The sequence below is a fragment of the Zerene cesonia genome, chromosome 15, assembly GCF_012273895.1.
Source record: "Zerene cesonia ecotype Mississippi chromosome 15, Zerene_cesonia_1.1, whole genome shotgun sequence".
Classification (NCBI taxonomy): Eukaryota; Metazoa; Arthropoda; class Insecta; order Lepidoptera; family Pieridae; genus Zerene; species Zerene cesonia.
In genome coordinates this window covers 5,511,472-5,526,138 of record NC_052116.1, presented here as the reverse complement: position 1 = coordinate 5,526,138, position 14,667 = coordinate 5,511,472, and the positions used below count along the sequence as shown (strand labels likewise).

Sequence of the window (14,667 nt, the reverse complement as noted above, 5' to 3'; positions counted from 1 at the left end):
CAGAATCAACTCGGTGACAGGAACGCCGCTACCTTCACCTCGTATCGTGTCCACGGTGATCCATCCTGACATTTCCAATTTGCATACAAGATACACCCTTATGGTCATGCAGTTCGCGCAGTTCCTTGACCACGAACTCACTATGACTCCTATTCATAAAGGTACCAACTAAATTTCTTTATCTGTTTAGAATGAAGGTCACAAAGTTGAATGAACCTATAAATTATAAGTACGAAATATGCTAATGAACAATACTTCCAATTTAAATCGATTCGCTTTTGATTGAAACAAAAGTCACCTTAAATTCATTTTAATCGATATCTCTAAATAATATAAAAAATCACCACATGCCTAGAAACTCACAATGAAACCTAAATTATCGGATTTCTATGTATATCATACATTGTCTCTAAACAACATCAGAAAATTCCTCCAAAATTCTGTTAAAAAACATAATTAAAAAAACAATATAAGATTATATTTCTTTCTCTTTCAAATTATGGAGCGGAAACTATACTATTTTTATTTTTAGGTTTCCACGAGTCGATCCCAGACTGTCGGTCCTGTGACTCGCCCCGTACAGTGCACCCTGAATGCAACCCCTTCCCAGTACCACGCGGTGACCACTACTACCCTGAAGTTAATATCACCTCCGGGGAAAGGCTATGCTTCCCGTTCATGAGGAGTTTACCTGGACAACAGCAACTTGGTAAGATTTTACACTTAAATTGGGAGTTTTGTTGTAAAGTTCCTGTTAAAAGATAATCTAAGTGTCGCTGAATATGTAGTAAAATGAAATAATTATAAGGGAAAGATAACTTGTTTTAAATTTATGAAGAAAAGTTTGTTTTCTTTTATGTAATTCAGATCTTTCTTGATTCAAAAAGTAAAGCTTAGTGAGCAATTGATTATAAATTCCACTCATATCATATGAATCAAAACTGTCTTATTGAAATTTCGTTGCATGAAAAATACTTTCCAGCATATCTCGATAACATACAGTTTTTACTAACACAGGCTTTAGTTTCTACCAATATAATTGTATTATTTAACAGTTTTAATAAAGACTATTATTATTATTATTATATATACACGTTCTGTACATCCTGGGTGGACTATAGCTATATGAGTATTGTTTAGTCGATAATGGGTAATAAATATATTAACCGATTGTTTGATAATATTCCAGGACCCCGAGAACAAGTGAACCAGAACACGGCGTTCATAGACGCGTCGGTGGTGTACGGGGAGAACCCGTGCATCGTGCGCAAGCTGCGCGGCTTCAACGGGCGCCTCAACGCCACCGCCAGCCCGCTCAACGGCAAGGACTTGCTGCCGCGCTCCGACAGCCACCCCGAGTGCAAGGCGGCCAGCGGCTTCTGTTTCATTGCTGGTGCGTTCGCTTAATTCAAACTAAATCCTCGCCCGCGACTTTGTCCATGTAGTCATAGAAAATTGGTATTTGTTTCATTGCTAGTACGTTCGTTCAGTGCAAACTAGATCCCCGCCCGCGGCTTTGCCCAAGTAGTCATAGAAAAATGGTATATGTTTCATTGCTGGCGCGGTTGTTCAAATTATTGCAAATTTGATCCACGACCGGGGCTTTGCCCAAGTAGTCATGGAAAATACAGTATACAGTTCCGACGTTTTATACGCATAGTTGCTCTCCTTTCATAAGTCGCAAACTATAATATCAGTGCGGATAACATGGCATTGATTGAGTATAATTGAATACTTTGTATTGAATGCTTTATGATCTTTCTGTACTTTTTTTCAACTTAAAAACGATCCTCATAATATTAATGTTATTCTATTAACGCTCATGCAGTACTACAGCAATTTATCGTGGTTTTTCACAGTTTTAATTTCGTCAAAGTGAGTCTGACTTACTGGCTATTTACACACTACCTAATAGTTAACCAACCTTACGTATATAGTATATACACCTAAATCACTAAATATCCATGGATATTTTCCAGGTGACGGTCGAGCGTCCGAACAGCCGGGTCTCACAGCGCTGCACACTATCTTCCTCCGCGAACACAACCGTATAGTGGAAGGTCTGAGAGGAGTGAACCCACACTGGGACTCAGACCTCTTGTTCGAACATGCACGCAGGATAATGGCCGCTGAGTTCACGCATATCATATATAATGAGTTCCTGCCGAGATTACTGTCTTGGAACGCTGTGAACTTGTACGGCTTGAAACTGCTGCCATCTGGTGAGTAAATTGATCACTATCTGATATCCATACCGATTGTAAGGTAAACTGCATATAAATCTCATGCAATTAGGGTACTAATGTAATTAATCCATTAAAATATTAGTAAAGTACTGCTCTATATTCTATTGCATTAAATCCATAAAATTTAAATTAAGAGTTCATCGCATCATAAAAACCCATAAAAGAGTTAAAAAATTATACATACAAAAAAAACATACATTGCGAAAAATAAACCGTATGTCTTCTAACTGTAGAAAATCAAATGCTAATATAAAATGCATAATTTCAGGCTACTATAAGGAATACTCTCCCACCTGCAACCCATCAATAGTCACAGAATTCGCGGCCGCTTCCTTCAGATTCGGTCACTCGTTACTCAGACCACACCTTCCGCGACTATCGCCAACGTACCAGCCCGTGGACCCACCCATCCTTCTACGTGATGGTTTCTTCAGGCCTGATATGTTCATGAACGTAAGTAAATGTAACAATTATAAGCACTATTTCATATGTAAATGTTTCCTTGTACGATTTTAAAAACAACGAAAAATTTTAAATTTATCAATACAATATTAATGAGAAAATGAAAAATTTCATTATATTTAAATCCATTATTACATAAGTTTATCTTAACCTTCCCAGCATCCACCAATGGTAGACGAGTTGATCCGTGGTCTCGTATCAACACCCATGGAAACCCTGGACCAGTTCATCACTGGGGAAGTCACGAACCATTTGTTCGAAGACCGCAAGATTCCGTTCTCTGGAATAGATCTGATTGCTCTGAATATCCAAAGAGCTAGAGACCATGGTATTCCGAGTTACAACAATTACAGAGCATTGTGTAATTTGAAGAGAGCCACCACTTTTGAAGATTTGTCCAGAGAAATTCCGGATGAAGTTATTGCAAGGTAACATAAAGAAACGACTACTTCATCCCTCATAATCCATCGTAGATCCCAACTCGTGAGGTCACCAATGAATATCTAAACTAATATTCAAACGAGAAACATTTATAATGTTTTAACACGACGGGTGAAGCTTAGGTTTCCAATTGACACGATTATTGTATTTGACAGGAAATTTTTGTTATGTACTTCCATTTTAAGATTTGGATTGGTACCTCCCCTAGTACTCACCCCTATAGAAAATAAGCATTCCTACTTTTAAAATGATTGAAGTATCTAAATATAAGTTGGATATTTCAGGTTCAAGCGGATCTACCCGACGGTGGACGACATAGACCTGTTCCCGGGCGGCATGAGCGAGCGGCCGCTGCAGGGCGGGCTGGTGGGGCCGACCTTCGCCTGCATCATCGCCATACAGTTCCGCCAGCTGAGGAAGTGCGATCGCTTCTGGTGAGCTATATGAAATTTTGTTTGAAGAAAAATCCCCGAAACTGAAGTAGTTGATAAGAAATATTTTACAATATTTCAGTCAATATTTAATAGGTTAATTTTTCGTACAGGTTTGAAAATGACAATCCCGCGGCTCGATTCACTGAACAACAATTGGCTGAAATCAAGAAAACAACGCTGTCCAAAATCCTCTGTGAAAACTTCGATATTCTCTCCGACATCCAACGTGCATCTTTCGACTTACCCAGCAATTTCTTGTAAGTGGTTTTATATTAAGGAAATCTATAATTATTAGGAGCTTAATATTCTATTAACATCACAACAAACATTCTGCTTTTCTATTGCAATATCTATTAATAAAATTAGTCTTACACGCAATGTATTACCTATTTTAAGAAATCTCGAGTAAATTCATAAATAAATAAAGGTTGTTTATTACACCTTACTGCAATATACACAAAATGGAACTATGTATTCGTATAATTTAAGCTCAAATATTTATTTCACACACGATTAAGTACAGCCGTTGCGTAAGCAATGAATTTAAACAGACAAACTAAATTAGCGACATAGTTTTTTTTTTTTTAATGACTGAACGATTTCTTATTAATATCTCACATTATCCGCTGTTATAATTTCAATTAAAACATTTCAGAAATCCCCGAGTATCGTGTGCCTCATTGCCCAAACTGGATCTATCAGCGTGGCGCGAGAACTCGGCGCAGGGCTGTCTCATCGCGGGCCGCGCCGTGCCGCTCGGAGACTCCGCTTTCCCGTCACCGTGCACGTCATGCATCTGTACTGCTGAAGGGGTAAATATACACCTTATGTGATAGAAAATAAGATTCAAAATTCCTGTTCAATGTCTGGGCTATGTACATTGCACATTGCATGCCATTTTGTTCAATTACTTGTACATTCTCTAGTTTTTGGTAAATTAATATATTAACAGCACCTTTATTTTGTCTGTATCATATTATCCACAATATGATACATAATGAATAATAAATATAAATAAATAAAATCTTTATTTGCATAAAATAACAACTGACATATTGGAATATAACATATTATTGTATTACTGTACAAATACAATGCACTTGCCACATTCAACTATTTTGCGTTCCTATTTCCATGTCTTTATAAAGATTTTTTTGAAACGGGAAATTAGTTTGAAATCTTATTAGCCTCGTAGACATCATTGTCGATAATGCCACAGAATACTAACTAGTAACTAGCGTTACAGAAGCTTTACTTCACAACGGTCTTCAAAGTAATATGTACTCAATCCGATAGACAATATGATTTAATTTAGCTCGCGTTCCAGTCGAGCATGTGGTCATTTAGATACCTTCTAAATTTTTTTGAGGAAATATGGGCCTTAATTCACTGTACTACGGTTCATAATAAGTTAGTCGTGGTTATACGTATTGAAAGAGCCGCGGACTAGGGTTGCTTACTTCGAGTGCTTCGAGAAACTAGTAACGCTAGTTACTAGTTAGTATTCTGTGACTGCACAGTATTTTTTTGCTTTTCTTTGTGTGTCCATCTTGCAAAAAAATGTCGAGAAAGTTGAACGTAGTCGAACAAATAGCGCGCGCGTGTGTCGTCTTTTTCTTTTTTGTTTGTCGCTTCGCGTGTGTCGTAGGCTTGCGGCAGCCTACTAGATTGGCCCTTTCGCCGTGGCCGGCGCCTGTAGGTACGTTTTTAATACCTACACGCGGAGTGACACAGGCCTGATAATGCCGCCTTTTGTTTACTAATAGATTTTTAAGTTTTAAATGTATTCTATACAATAATTTGAAATGAAACCTGTTCGGACAGGCGCAATGTGCCTCCCTGCGCATCACCGACTGCGCACAGCTGTCCCGCGAGTGGCCGCGCGACGCGATCCAGCGCGACGACGTGTGCACCGCGCAGTGCGGCGCCGCGCCGCCGCGTGCGCCGCGCCGCCCCACGCTCAGCTTCAACTTCCCGGATCTGACGCCCTTCATAGCCAAGTGAACTTGATCTGTTGTATTCACTTGTAGGGGGACGTATCGTTGTAGGGGGGGGGTAAGTTATTGTAGCGAGGGGTGGGGGAGTGATGAGGCGCATGCGCAAGTATTCAGCGGAACGTCTGCACCGCGCGAGACGCCCACCATCAGTGCGTGCACACATTTATGCGTTACTTGATTTGTTAAGTGGTCTTATAACAAGATGGAGGGAGGAGGAGAGAAAAAATAACGAGTTGTAGACAAGTTCTTTGTAGATAATAAAATGAAAAATATGAATGTGCAAAAAAAGCAACGATTATTTTCGTGTATATTCTATCGTGTATGTAGCTTTCATTTTTATGATTGCGCGTGAAATATAAAGTAAATATTAATAATAGACATCGAGTACGAAGTAGTCCTTTTCCCCATACTTGGGGACAGAACTGGCAAATGCGCAATATCAGTCTACAGATAATATGTTTTGCAATATGCATTAGGTACTGAATACTTCATCCGGTGAATAACTGTGAATTTTTAACCGAGTTACTCGCGTTATATCTAAGAGGAGAAATTATAGTTACGAACTGGTATCCACACTAGTGCCAGGACGAAAACGAATGTGATCCTAGTGTAGATTTAATAAGCAAATTCCTTTTTTATTCATTGTTAAATTTAATTGAAATAACTAATAGTTTTTAATTATAATCAGAACTAAATCTACACTGACGGATCACGAAATATTGAATTAAATATACAGGCACTCCATGAGTGCCTGGTATTAAGGATTCAAATTCGGAATTTGAGAAAATATCATCTCCTTATAATAATTGTCATATAAGAAAGTAGGTCAAATGGTTGTTATAAATGTATGTACTAATTAAAAGGAAACTATGCATATATATTAAGAAGGTTCTGATAGTCAAAACCTTTTTTGTTTAAGTTTGTTAATACAATGTCTATCAAGAAATTTTTTAAAATTACATATTAATTGCAGTAGAACGTAAATTTTTAAATCCATTTTATCAACTTGCATTTGATTAAAAAACTCGGCTTACAATTTTCACTGAAAAAACTCATTTTATACTATGTATTGTAACTCATCCTTGGTAATCTCTTTGAAGTCATTAAAATAAGCACCAACACAACAGACATATAATATGTAAATACAACCAAAAATATTTTATAATCTAATTTCCTTGCAGTGTCATTCTAGATTAAACTATTTCTTCTACTATTTCTTTTACGATACTCAAGTTCAAATTAATTTAATTATAATTTTAGTAGCTAATTAATGATCACAAAAATTATTAATAAGTTATAAACAACCAAAAAGGTAATATTAAAAATGGAACAATTATAAGAGCATTTCAGCCATTGTAAGCTTTAATTGAAAACATTAGAACACCTCAAAGGAACTATAGCTACCAGCCCATGTTACCATTTATTGTACAACCAGTGAAAAAATAACGTTAGGTTTTAGAATAAAAATATTTTCACTGCCTAGTTAGGATTGTATAAATTATTTTTGTAATATAATGGCGTACTATTTGTGTTTAGTATTAAGATTGTGTAATTTTTGTACAATTTTAGTTTTATAATAAAAATAATTACAATATCTGACTGTTTTATTTCATCATTTTATGTATTTTATGAATAAAGAAACACACTACATGCAATAAAATTACACATATATTAATTCCGCGGATTTGCCCGAGTGGAATGTATATTATATACTAGCCCATATCTCCAGACACAAAACATTTTGTAAAATAACTCCATTGCCCCGTAAAAGTAATACGTAGTAGTTAGTAAGTTTTGTATAACAATTGTAGATTGAGTTAAAAACATGTTGTATTTAAAAACACTTTTATTTCGTTTCATAATATTATCAAGTCTATTAAGTTTCTTTTTTACAATAAATATAGTTCATTGAGTATAAAAGTGATGTTGCATAAAATAAAGTAACAACACAAACACAATTTCATATTGTTAGAGTCTCGATTGTCAACCCGCACTAATGTTTTTAGCACTTAACTTGGTGACAAATGTCTACATTCGCCGAAAATCAAACGATCCGATTCGATTGCACATTTACTGCTCCTCGTCACTCTGAAAAAAAAGTTTGAAAACAGTTAGTATAAATACATATGCTTATCCATCACTATATAGGACAAATAAATTATAACCGTATTGGTAAAATATATAAAAAAGTCACCTGTAAATGTCGAAAGATGAGCAATATAAACAGATTTTTTAATTGTTTAATACGATATTCGACGAAGAAATTTTAACCAAGGATGGAAAAATCAGCTCTTAATGTAGTTTTCCTATGGTCAATCTCAAATATTTAAATTATTTAGTTAGTGCGCTATTGAGGTCAAGTTGATTTATTTTATTATATGTATTTGAGTAGTTATGAGTAGGACCTTTTATTAGGAATAAAATACTAGCATACCAAATATAGCTTAGATTTTCGTAAAAGGGCAACCGTCATCTGTTATGGATAATAGGGGGTAAGATAGGACAATAGGTACTTGTTAGATAAAACGGAATATTCTTTATAACACACTAGCTTTCCGCCCGCGGCTTTGCTCGCATAGTCGCATAGTCGCAGGAAAGAAGACGCGTTTTCCTCGCGTGTTCCCGTTCCCGTAGGATTTCCGGGATAAAAACTTTCCTATGTCCGTCTCCTGATTCTAAGCTACCTCTGCACAAATTTCCACCCTAATCGGTTTATCGGTTCTCCAGTTATAAATAGTGCAACTTTCTTATATATAGATAATAACATAAGCAATTGGCTGCAACCACTTGGAAACCGTACTTCCTTTCGCATTAACCATATATTTCAAGTCTTGAGCGCCATCTGGGGTTATTAGAAAACTGGATAGGACACCAATATCGAGCAGGGAACCCACCTCCGAGCTGTGTCAGTTGGCGGCGACCTCCTTGAAGCCGTTGGCGAGCGGCGCGGGCTCGTTGTTGCGGCGCCAGAGCCCGTAGGCGCGGCCCGGCACCGCCTGCCACAGCCGCACCGTGCCGTCCTCCGAGCCCGTCGCGTACAGCTCGCCGTCGGGCGACCACCGCACGCAGTGCACCGGACCGAAGTGGCCCTTGTTCGATTCTGTGCGATGCGCCGTAAGGTTATCAAACTCGAACATTATTTATATATATTAAGACTTCTGAATGGTCATAACACAGTTTTAAAATTTAATATTTACCAACGGTTCAGAAAGCAGTTTCTACCGAGAACCGGCAAGAAATATTTTAAGAGACGGGTGGAACACAAATATTTTGAAGTTTAACATAAAAAATATATATTTCAATAACTATACCAACTAATTAATTTTTTTTTTCAATACAAAACCTATATAAGTCAGTATCGATTGACTATCGAGTTTAAACATGTTTTTTTTATATAAATAATATTACGACAGTCCAAAACTTCAAAGTTACGGAAGCAACTCAATTCCTCAAACGCGTCAACAACACTATCATCTTATCAATAAATTTGAATTAAATCAGTGAGAATACACGCGAGTTCGTACTTCCATATCCAATTTGCAGATATTTTAATAGAATTTTACTCCTACACCTAGCAGCGTGCAACACTTTTTTAATCTTATTTATGAATAGAATTTTTAAACCTCTATAAGGTTATTAATTATTAAACCTCATAAGCTAATTATATGCCAATGCAGTCATTGCCATTTTTAAGAATTAGCTATATCAACTAGCAGAACACAACAATACAAAACACAGCATTGGCAAATAAATATAATATAAGCTGTACTTAAGCCATTGAACGAAAAGTATGTTACTTTATAACGTAACTTTCAATGTATGCATGGCAATTTTATTTGAATTTTTTTATTTTTAGGAATCATTAAAATCAATTTAGCCATTTTCTATTTATAGATGGCGTAACTAAGTAACGTAACATAAAACGTAGCGTTAGTATATTTTCACACAAAAACTATTGGACCAATTTAAAAAAAATTATTTCACTATGAGAAAGCTGCATCTTCACTTAGTGACAATAACTTTATTTTACGTACCACGCGTAAAACTAGTAGACAGATAGATAGATTCTTACCAAGCTCGGTTCCAGTATTGTAGTCAAATTTGTAAACCTTGAGATCTTCCCCTCCACAGACGAAAGTAGCTCGACTGGGAGCCAACGAGGCAGAATAACACTTCGTGGGCACGGGGAACTCGCGCATCTTTCGCATCGTGTCCGACGAATAGAAAGACACGTTGGTACCTTGAAGTTATGAAATTATATAATCAGTTATCAGTTAAAATTTTTGTGAAAAATATATTATTTTATTATTGAATTGTTGATACATCGCGCGCGCAGTTTTATCAGCTCCCTACAATTATTAAAATTAGATAAGTATCTTATAGTTTAAATGACAAGTGTAGCATATAGTATCATAGCTTGTGGTATGATTAAAGCAATACGGTTAAAAATTAAAAATATATTTTTTTCAATCTTATAGACACAATTTGGTCTTCTTTCACAAATAAAACTATGAAACAGTTTTTGATCTTAGCGTTATTGTATATAGTATTTAACCTTCCTCGATAAATAATGTTTCCAATAAAGAAATAATTGAGATAAAAAATTAAAATATAAACGACATTCCATAAATATAAACCAATAGGCAATTTATAAGTTAAAGATCTAGGAAGTTAATTTAATATTGTAATGAATGTAAAATAATTACCGTGTGCCACTGTCAAGACTGCTCCATCTCGGGACAACTCTAAGCTGTTTGGAGTTGTAGGAAACTCCACTTTTTGTACTTCCTGTAAAATATGATAATCAATTAAAATAATAGCCTTCATAATCAATTCATACACATGAGTAAAAAAAATTAATGTCAACACTTGAAAAATAAATAATAATCATTTAAAAAAAATACATTTTTTTTAAATAAGTTGAATAACTACTTAAAGATTTTTATGGACTAATTGACTAAATAAAAAAAGCTACCAATTTAATCATGTTTTGTAGTCTATGTTGTTAGTCATTACTATTTTAAGGATTTAAATTAGATTTTTATAATTTTGCATTAAAATATAAGAAATCAAATAATGTTTAGAAATCAAAAACTTTTCAACGGATTTTAAACGCGATTTATTCATTATATTATTAACCCGACGTTTCGAACACTTTACAGCAAGCGTGGTCACGGGGACACTGACCCTAGTTAGTTTAAAAAGTTTTTAATTTTTAAATGTATAATACTCGCGTAAAATCAAACACAAGAAAATACTAATCAAATAATGAGCAACATTGTACTTACCTGACCACTGTTGCGGTCCCAGACGCGCATAGTCAAATCATCGCTTACACTCACAATTCTTGAATTGTGCAAGAAAACAGCATGCCTGATACTGCTTGAATGTGCACTGATTTTTTCTATAGCTGAAAGTATTTCATAAAGTTGAATTATGGTCAGTATGAATATTCAACATCTAATAATAATTACATAGTTACAAATTAAATTTTTATATTAATAATCTATTTGGATGATATTATAAAAACATTGTCGCTAATTGTTTTATAAGCTGCTTGCAACTCACTCTATAAAATTGAATTAAAAATCCTATACTCCTACCAAACATGTGTGAGCAAATCATGCTTATATTATAGAGATTGATTTATACTAACAATTCCATAAAACTCCTTACACACTTAAATTACACATTTTGGAAAACAATTTTACTTTTACATATGAATAACTTTTTATCACCTCAAACAAATACAGAAAAATGTAGTTAAAAAAATCAATAATAAAATTTAATAAATCATATTCTGAATATTCCTTCAACAATTTGTGACACTTATGTTCAGCAACTCAATAGACGAAATATGTAAGAATCACATATAATAAACATTCCTCACTTTGTATTGAACATTTTACTATTTCCACTTATCTAATTGGATTACCTCATACAATATCTTGTAAGCATAAGCAAAAATCTTACCACCAGCGTCAGGCTTATTGAGATCATAGACTCTTATAATTTTCTCATTGCTTGCTGTAAGCAACATTGTATCATCAGCATTAAAGTTGACACTCTTCACTATGTGTTCATGATCAAATGTATGCATGACATCCCCATAGCGAGCATCCCATAGTTTTGCTAGAAAAATAAATTTGTAATGAAACTATACATATGATTATTATTAATTAGTGATTACCTACCAGGATGGATTTAAATAATTCCCAACCAAATCTTATTGAGGAATAAATTTAGTACTACCCTAACTATGCTGTACAATGCAAGTTTTATTTATATTTTTTTATTTTATTGATCATCAAGAACATAAATTTGAAAAGCATTTATTGTCATTTTGAATGTAATAATGTTTTATTAATGTTATTAAATTTTTATAATAAGATATTTTTAAAGGTTTCCTATACCTGAAAAATCTGCTGCTCCACTAGCAGCCAAGTTTGCATTTTGAGTTAAGGCCACACCCCACACAGCACCTTTATGACCCTCAAATGTTCCAATCCAGTCACCTGTTTCACCTTGTCTTAACATGGGTTTGCCATCTATGAACAAATATATTACATATGCATTATTCATTTATACACAATAATCTTGTATTTATGGTTTTAATCAGAACTATAATAGTCTTTAAAATATTCAAAGTAATTTTGAATGAAAGCTCATAATTCAATTAATTTTGTTCAAAAGTTCTAATACAGAATCTAGCTATTAAAGTGTTTAAATGAACTTCATTATCAGCTGAACACATTCACATAAAATAAAAGAATAACCCTCAGAGTGGATTTAAGTTTTTTAAAAAGCAAGGCAACACATTTTCCTTATGCCATTGTTAAATGAAAGTTACTTCATGTTTGCAAAAACTATACAAGAAACATTAATGTCAAGTGCTTTAAAAAACCTTCAAAGTCGAACAACAAGGTGACCTAGCTTATGTGAGTGAAATGTCAACACAAAGTACAGGAAAGCAACAATTAGTTGACCCTACAACAATTACGAAATGGCCTATAGGATTAAACTTGTTATCGTATCACAAATGTAAATAAAGAGCACAACTTGTGAATCAAGGCAAACAGGCGCCGCCAGGAAACTTGAACGGAACTTCAAGGTGTTTCCTGCATGTCCGGAAAGAGAAGGTCACACCATGCATAGAATGAATTGTTGCGGACACATACAATCTAATAAGAAAAAATAAAAAGTACCTTTCCAATTATCGATAACTAACATCTGTCACCATAAAGAGCACAAACGTATAATAAGATCACAAGCAGGTCTTCCACCTACATCTGGGCCAAGGCAAAAGGCCACCCCGAATGTATGCAAGTATGAAAACTCCTAACTTACCTTTGCAAGCCGAAATCAAATAGTATCCGTCTTTTGTAACGTCACTAAAGTCCAAATGCACGACAGGTCTCGTATGGCCACCACATGTGAGAGGAACTTGTTTTAATGTTGTCATTTTGTTTAAAAAAAAATTGTTTATTGTACTTTTTTGAAAAAATAAACACTATATAATCTTTGTAAAATTAACCTAATGAGTCTGATCGTACTGGATGTTGACAATCGACTGACGCTTGACGGGCTGACTATTGACGCTGACGCATGTCGGTAATTATGATTTTTTTTTATATAATGCCAAACACTAGACAAAGTGTCAAAGTCATACAGACTTGTCTTATATCCTTTCTTTTAATGCACCACTTTATTCTTTATCAGGGTAGGTTTAAAAAAAACGTAACAATTGCGTAAAAAGCGTAACAAAACGTAAAAATTGTATAAGTTTCCTTAGATTTTAGAACGTTATTTTGAGATATTTAGGAATAGAGGGGCAGGCATTATTGTCATACACTTACATGATTAATATATATTAATTTTTATATTATTAAGTAGCCACTTTTTTGTTATCATCCTCTGGATGTCCTGAATATGAATTTTGGTTTATACCATGCTTTTATTAGGAGATCAAAGGCGTTGTGTTCTACTGCAGTGGTTACAGCAACGAGCTCTTTGAACGAAAACACAGCTATATGCGATCTATGAACGTATCACTTTCATAAGACATTGGTATGACGTGTCCCAACGTAAAATGACGTTGACAGTTTGATATTATACATTAAACATTCCGAATTGTTTTGATTTATAAAATTTTAAACCCTTAGCCGACAAATACAGAATGGATTTTTTCAAATCTATACCAACTCATATTGATTATGTTGGGCAAGCAAAGGCTGAAAAACTTTACCGAGCTATAATAACATTATTTAGCATTGTAGGATTCATTTGGGGTTACATAGTTCAGCAATTCTCACAGTCGGTGTATATTCTCGGAGCTGGATTTATTTTAGCCGCAATTCTGACTGTGCCACCGTGGCCTATGTACCGGAGAAACCCTTTGAACTGGCAGAATCCGAGGAGTACCGAAGAAAAACCAACTGGAAAAAAAGGAAAGAAGTAATACGTGTCCGGGTGTGATCGTCGCTATGTGTTAATAAAATATAAAATAATAAAGAATTAAGCTTACACTCTCTCTTTTATTGTTGATTTCAATTAATTAAAAAATCACTAATTTTTATTAAGACACTATTTGAACTATTCATAATTCATAATTATTGAAATACTAGCTGCGCCCCGCGGTTTCACTCGCATAAATCGGTATCCCGTAGGAATATAGGGATGAAATGTTGCCTATATGTTATTTCAGTTGTCCACCTATCTATGTACCAAATTTCAGTATAATTGGTTCAGTAGCTTTTGCGTGAAAGAGCAACAAACACACACACATCCTTACAAACTTTCGCATTTATAATATTAGTAGGATATTATAGTTCTAGTCTAATGTTAATATGTAGTAATCATTATTTTATATACCACAAGCTTGTGTATGCAGTGAGGAACATTGGCCAATATCAAAAATATGCTCACAAAAGTGATAATTTTGCACATTTTTATAATTGACTCACAAAGTAATATTTTACAAGAGCACATGCACATTCATCAAAAGTATAATATATAGGTTGTTCATTAATTTTTTTATTTATTTATAAGTACCACATTACCACAAAAAAGCTGAGATGAGCTACTAGT

The 14,667-nt window shown here is 34.6% G+C and overlaps 3 protein-coding genes across 4 annotated transcripts in view; 2 read left to right on the top strand and 1 right to left on the bottom strand.

The window, feature by feature from the left end:
- Positions 1-7,173, top strand: part of LOC119832217 (heme peroxidase 2) — a 37,853-nt gene extending 30,680 nt beyond the window's left edge. The window contains exons 16-25 of the mRNA XM_038355856.1: positions 71-161; positions 533-709; positions 1,190-1,393; positions 1,980-2,222; positions 2,515-2,699; positions 2,868-3,136; positions 3,434-3,583; positions 3,694-3,840; positions 4,239-4,395; positions 5,408-7,173. Coding sequence (XP_038211784.1) covers positions 71-161; positions 533-709; positions 1,190-1,393; positions 1,980-2,222; positions 2,515-2,699; positions 2,868-3,136; positions 3,434-3,583; positions 3,694-3,840; positions 4,239-4,395; positions 5,408-5,587 — 1,803 coding nt within the window. The 3' untranslated portion in view covers positions 5,588-7,173. The remainder of the gene's footprint in view (positions 1-70; positions 162-532; positions 710-1,189; positions 1,394-1,979; positions 2,223-2,514; positions 2,700-2,867; positions 3,137-3,433; positions 3,584-3,693; positions 3,841-4,238; positions 4,396-5,407) is intronic.
- A 369-nt stretch (positions 7,174-7,542) lies between these two features.
- Positions 7,543-13,166, bottom strand: LOC119832477 (serine-threonine kinase receptor-associated protein). Of its 2 annotated transcripts, none has more exons than XM_038356143.1 (8): positions 12,928-13,166; positions 11,994-12,128; positions 11,554-11,712; positions 10,869-10,990; positions 10,287-10,368; positions 9,653-9,820; positions 8,475-8,680; positions 7,543-7,668 (listed from the first exon to the last, which is right to left on the bottom strand). In XM_038356143.1, the coding sequence occupies exons 1-7, from the start codon at positions 13,040-13,042 to the stop codon at positions 8,487-8,489; spliced, it is 975 nt and encodes a 324-aa protein (XP_038212071.1). In that variant the 5' UTR covers positions 13,043-13,166; the 3' UTR covers positions 7,543-7,668; positions 8,475-8,486. The 2 variants fall into 2 exon arrangements, with proteins under 2 accessions (XP_038212071.1, XP_038212072.1); XM_038356144.1 differs by lacking the exon at positions 12,928-13,166 and adding an exon at positions 12,485-12,556.
- A 490-nt stretch (positions 13,167-13,656) lies between these two features.
- Positions 13,657-14,103, top strand: LOC119832254 (signal peptidase complex subunit 1). Its single transcript, XM_038355915.1, has one exon. The coding sequence runs from the start codon at positions 13,757-13,759 to the stop codon at positions 14,036-14,038; it is 282 nt and encodes a 93-aa protein (XP_038211843.1). The 5' UTR covers positions 13,657-13,756; the 3' UTR covers positions 14,039-14,103.
- The last annotated feature ends 564 nt before the right edge of the window (positions 14,104-14,667 follow it).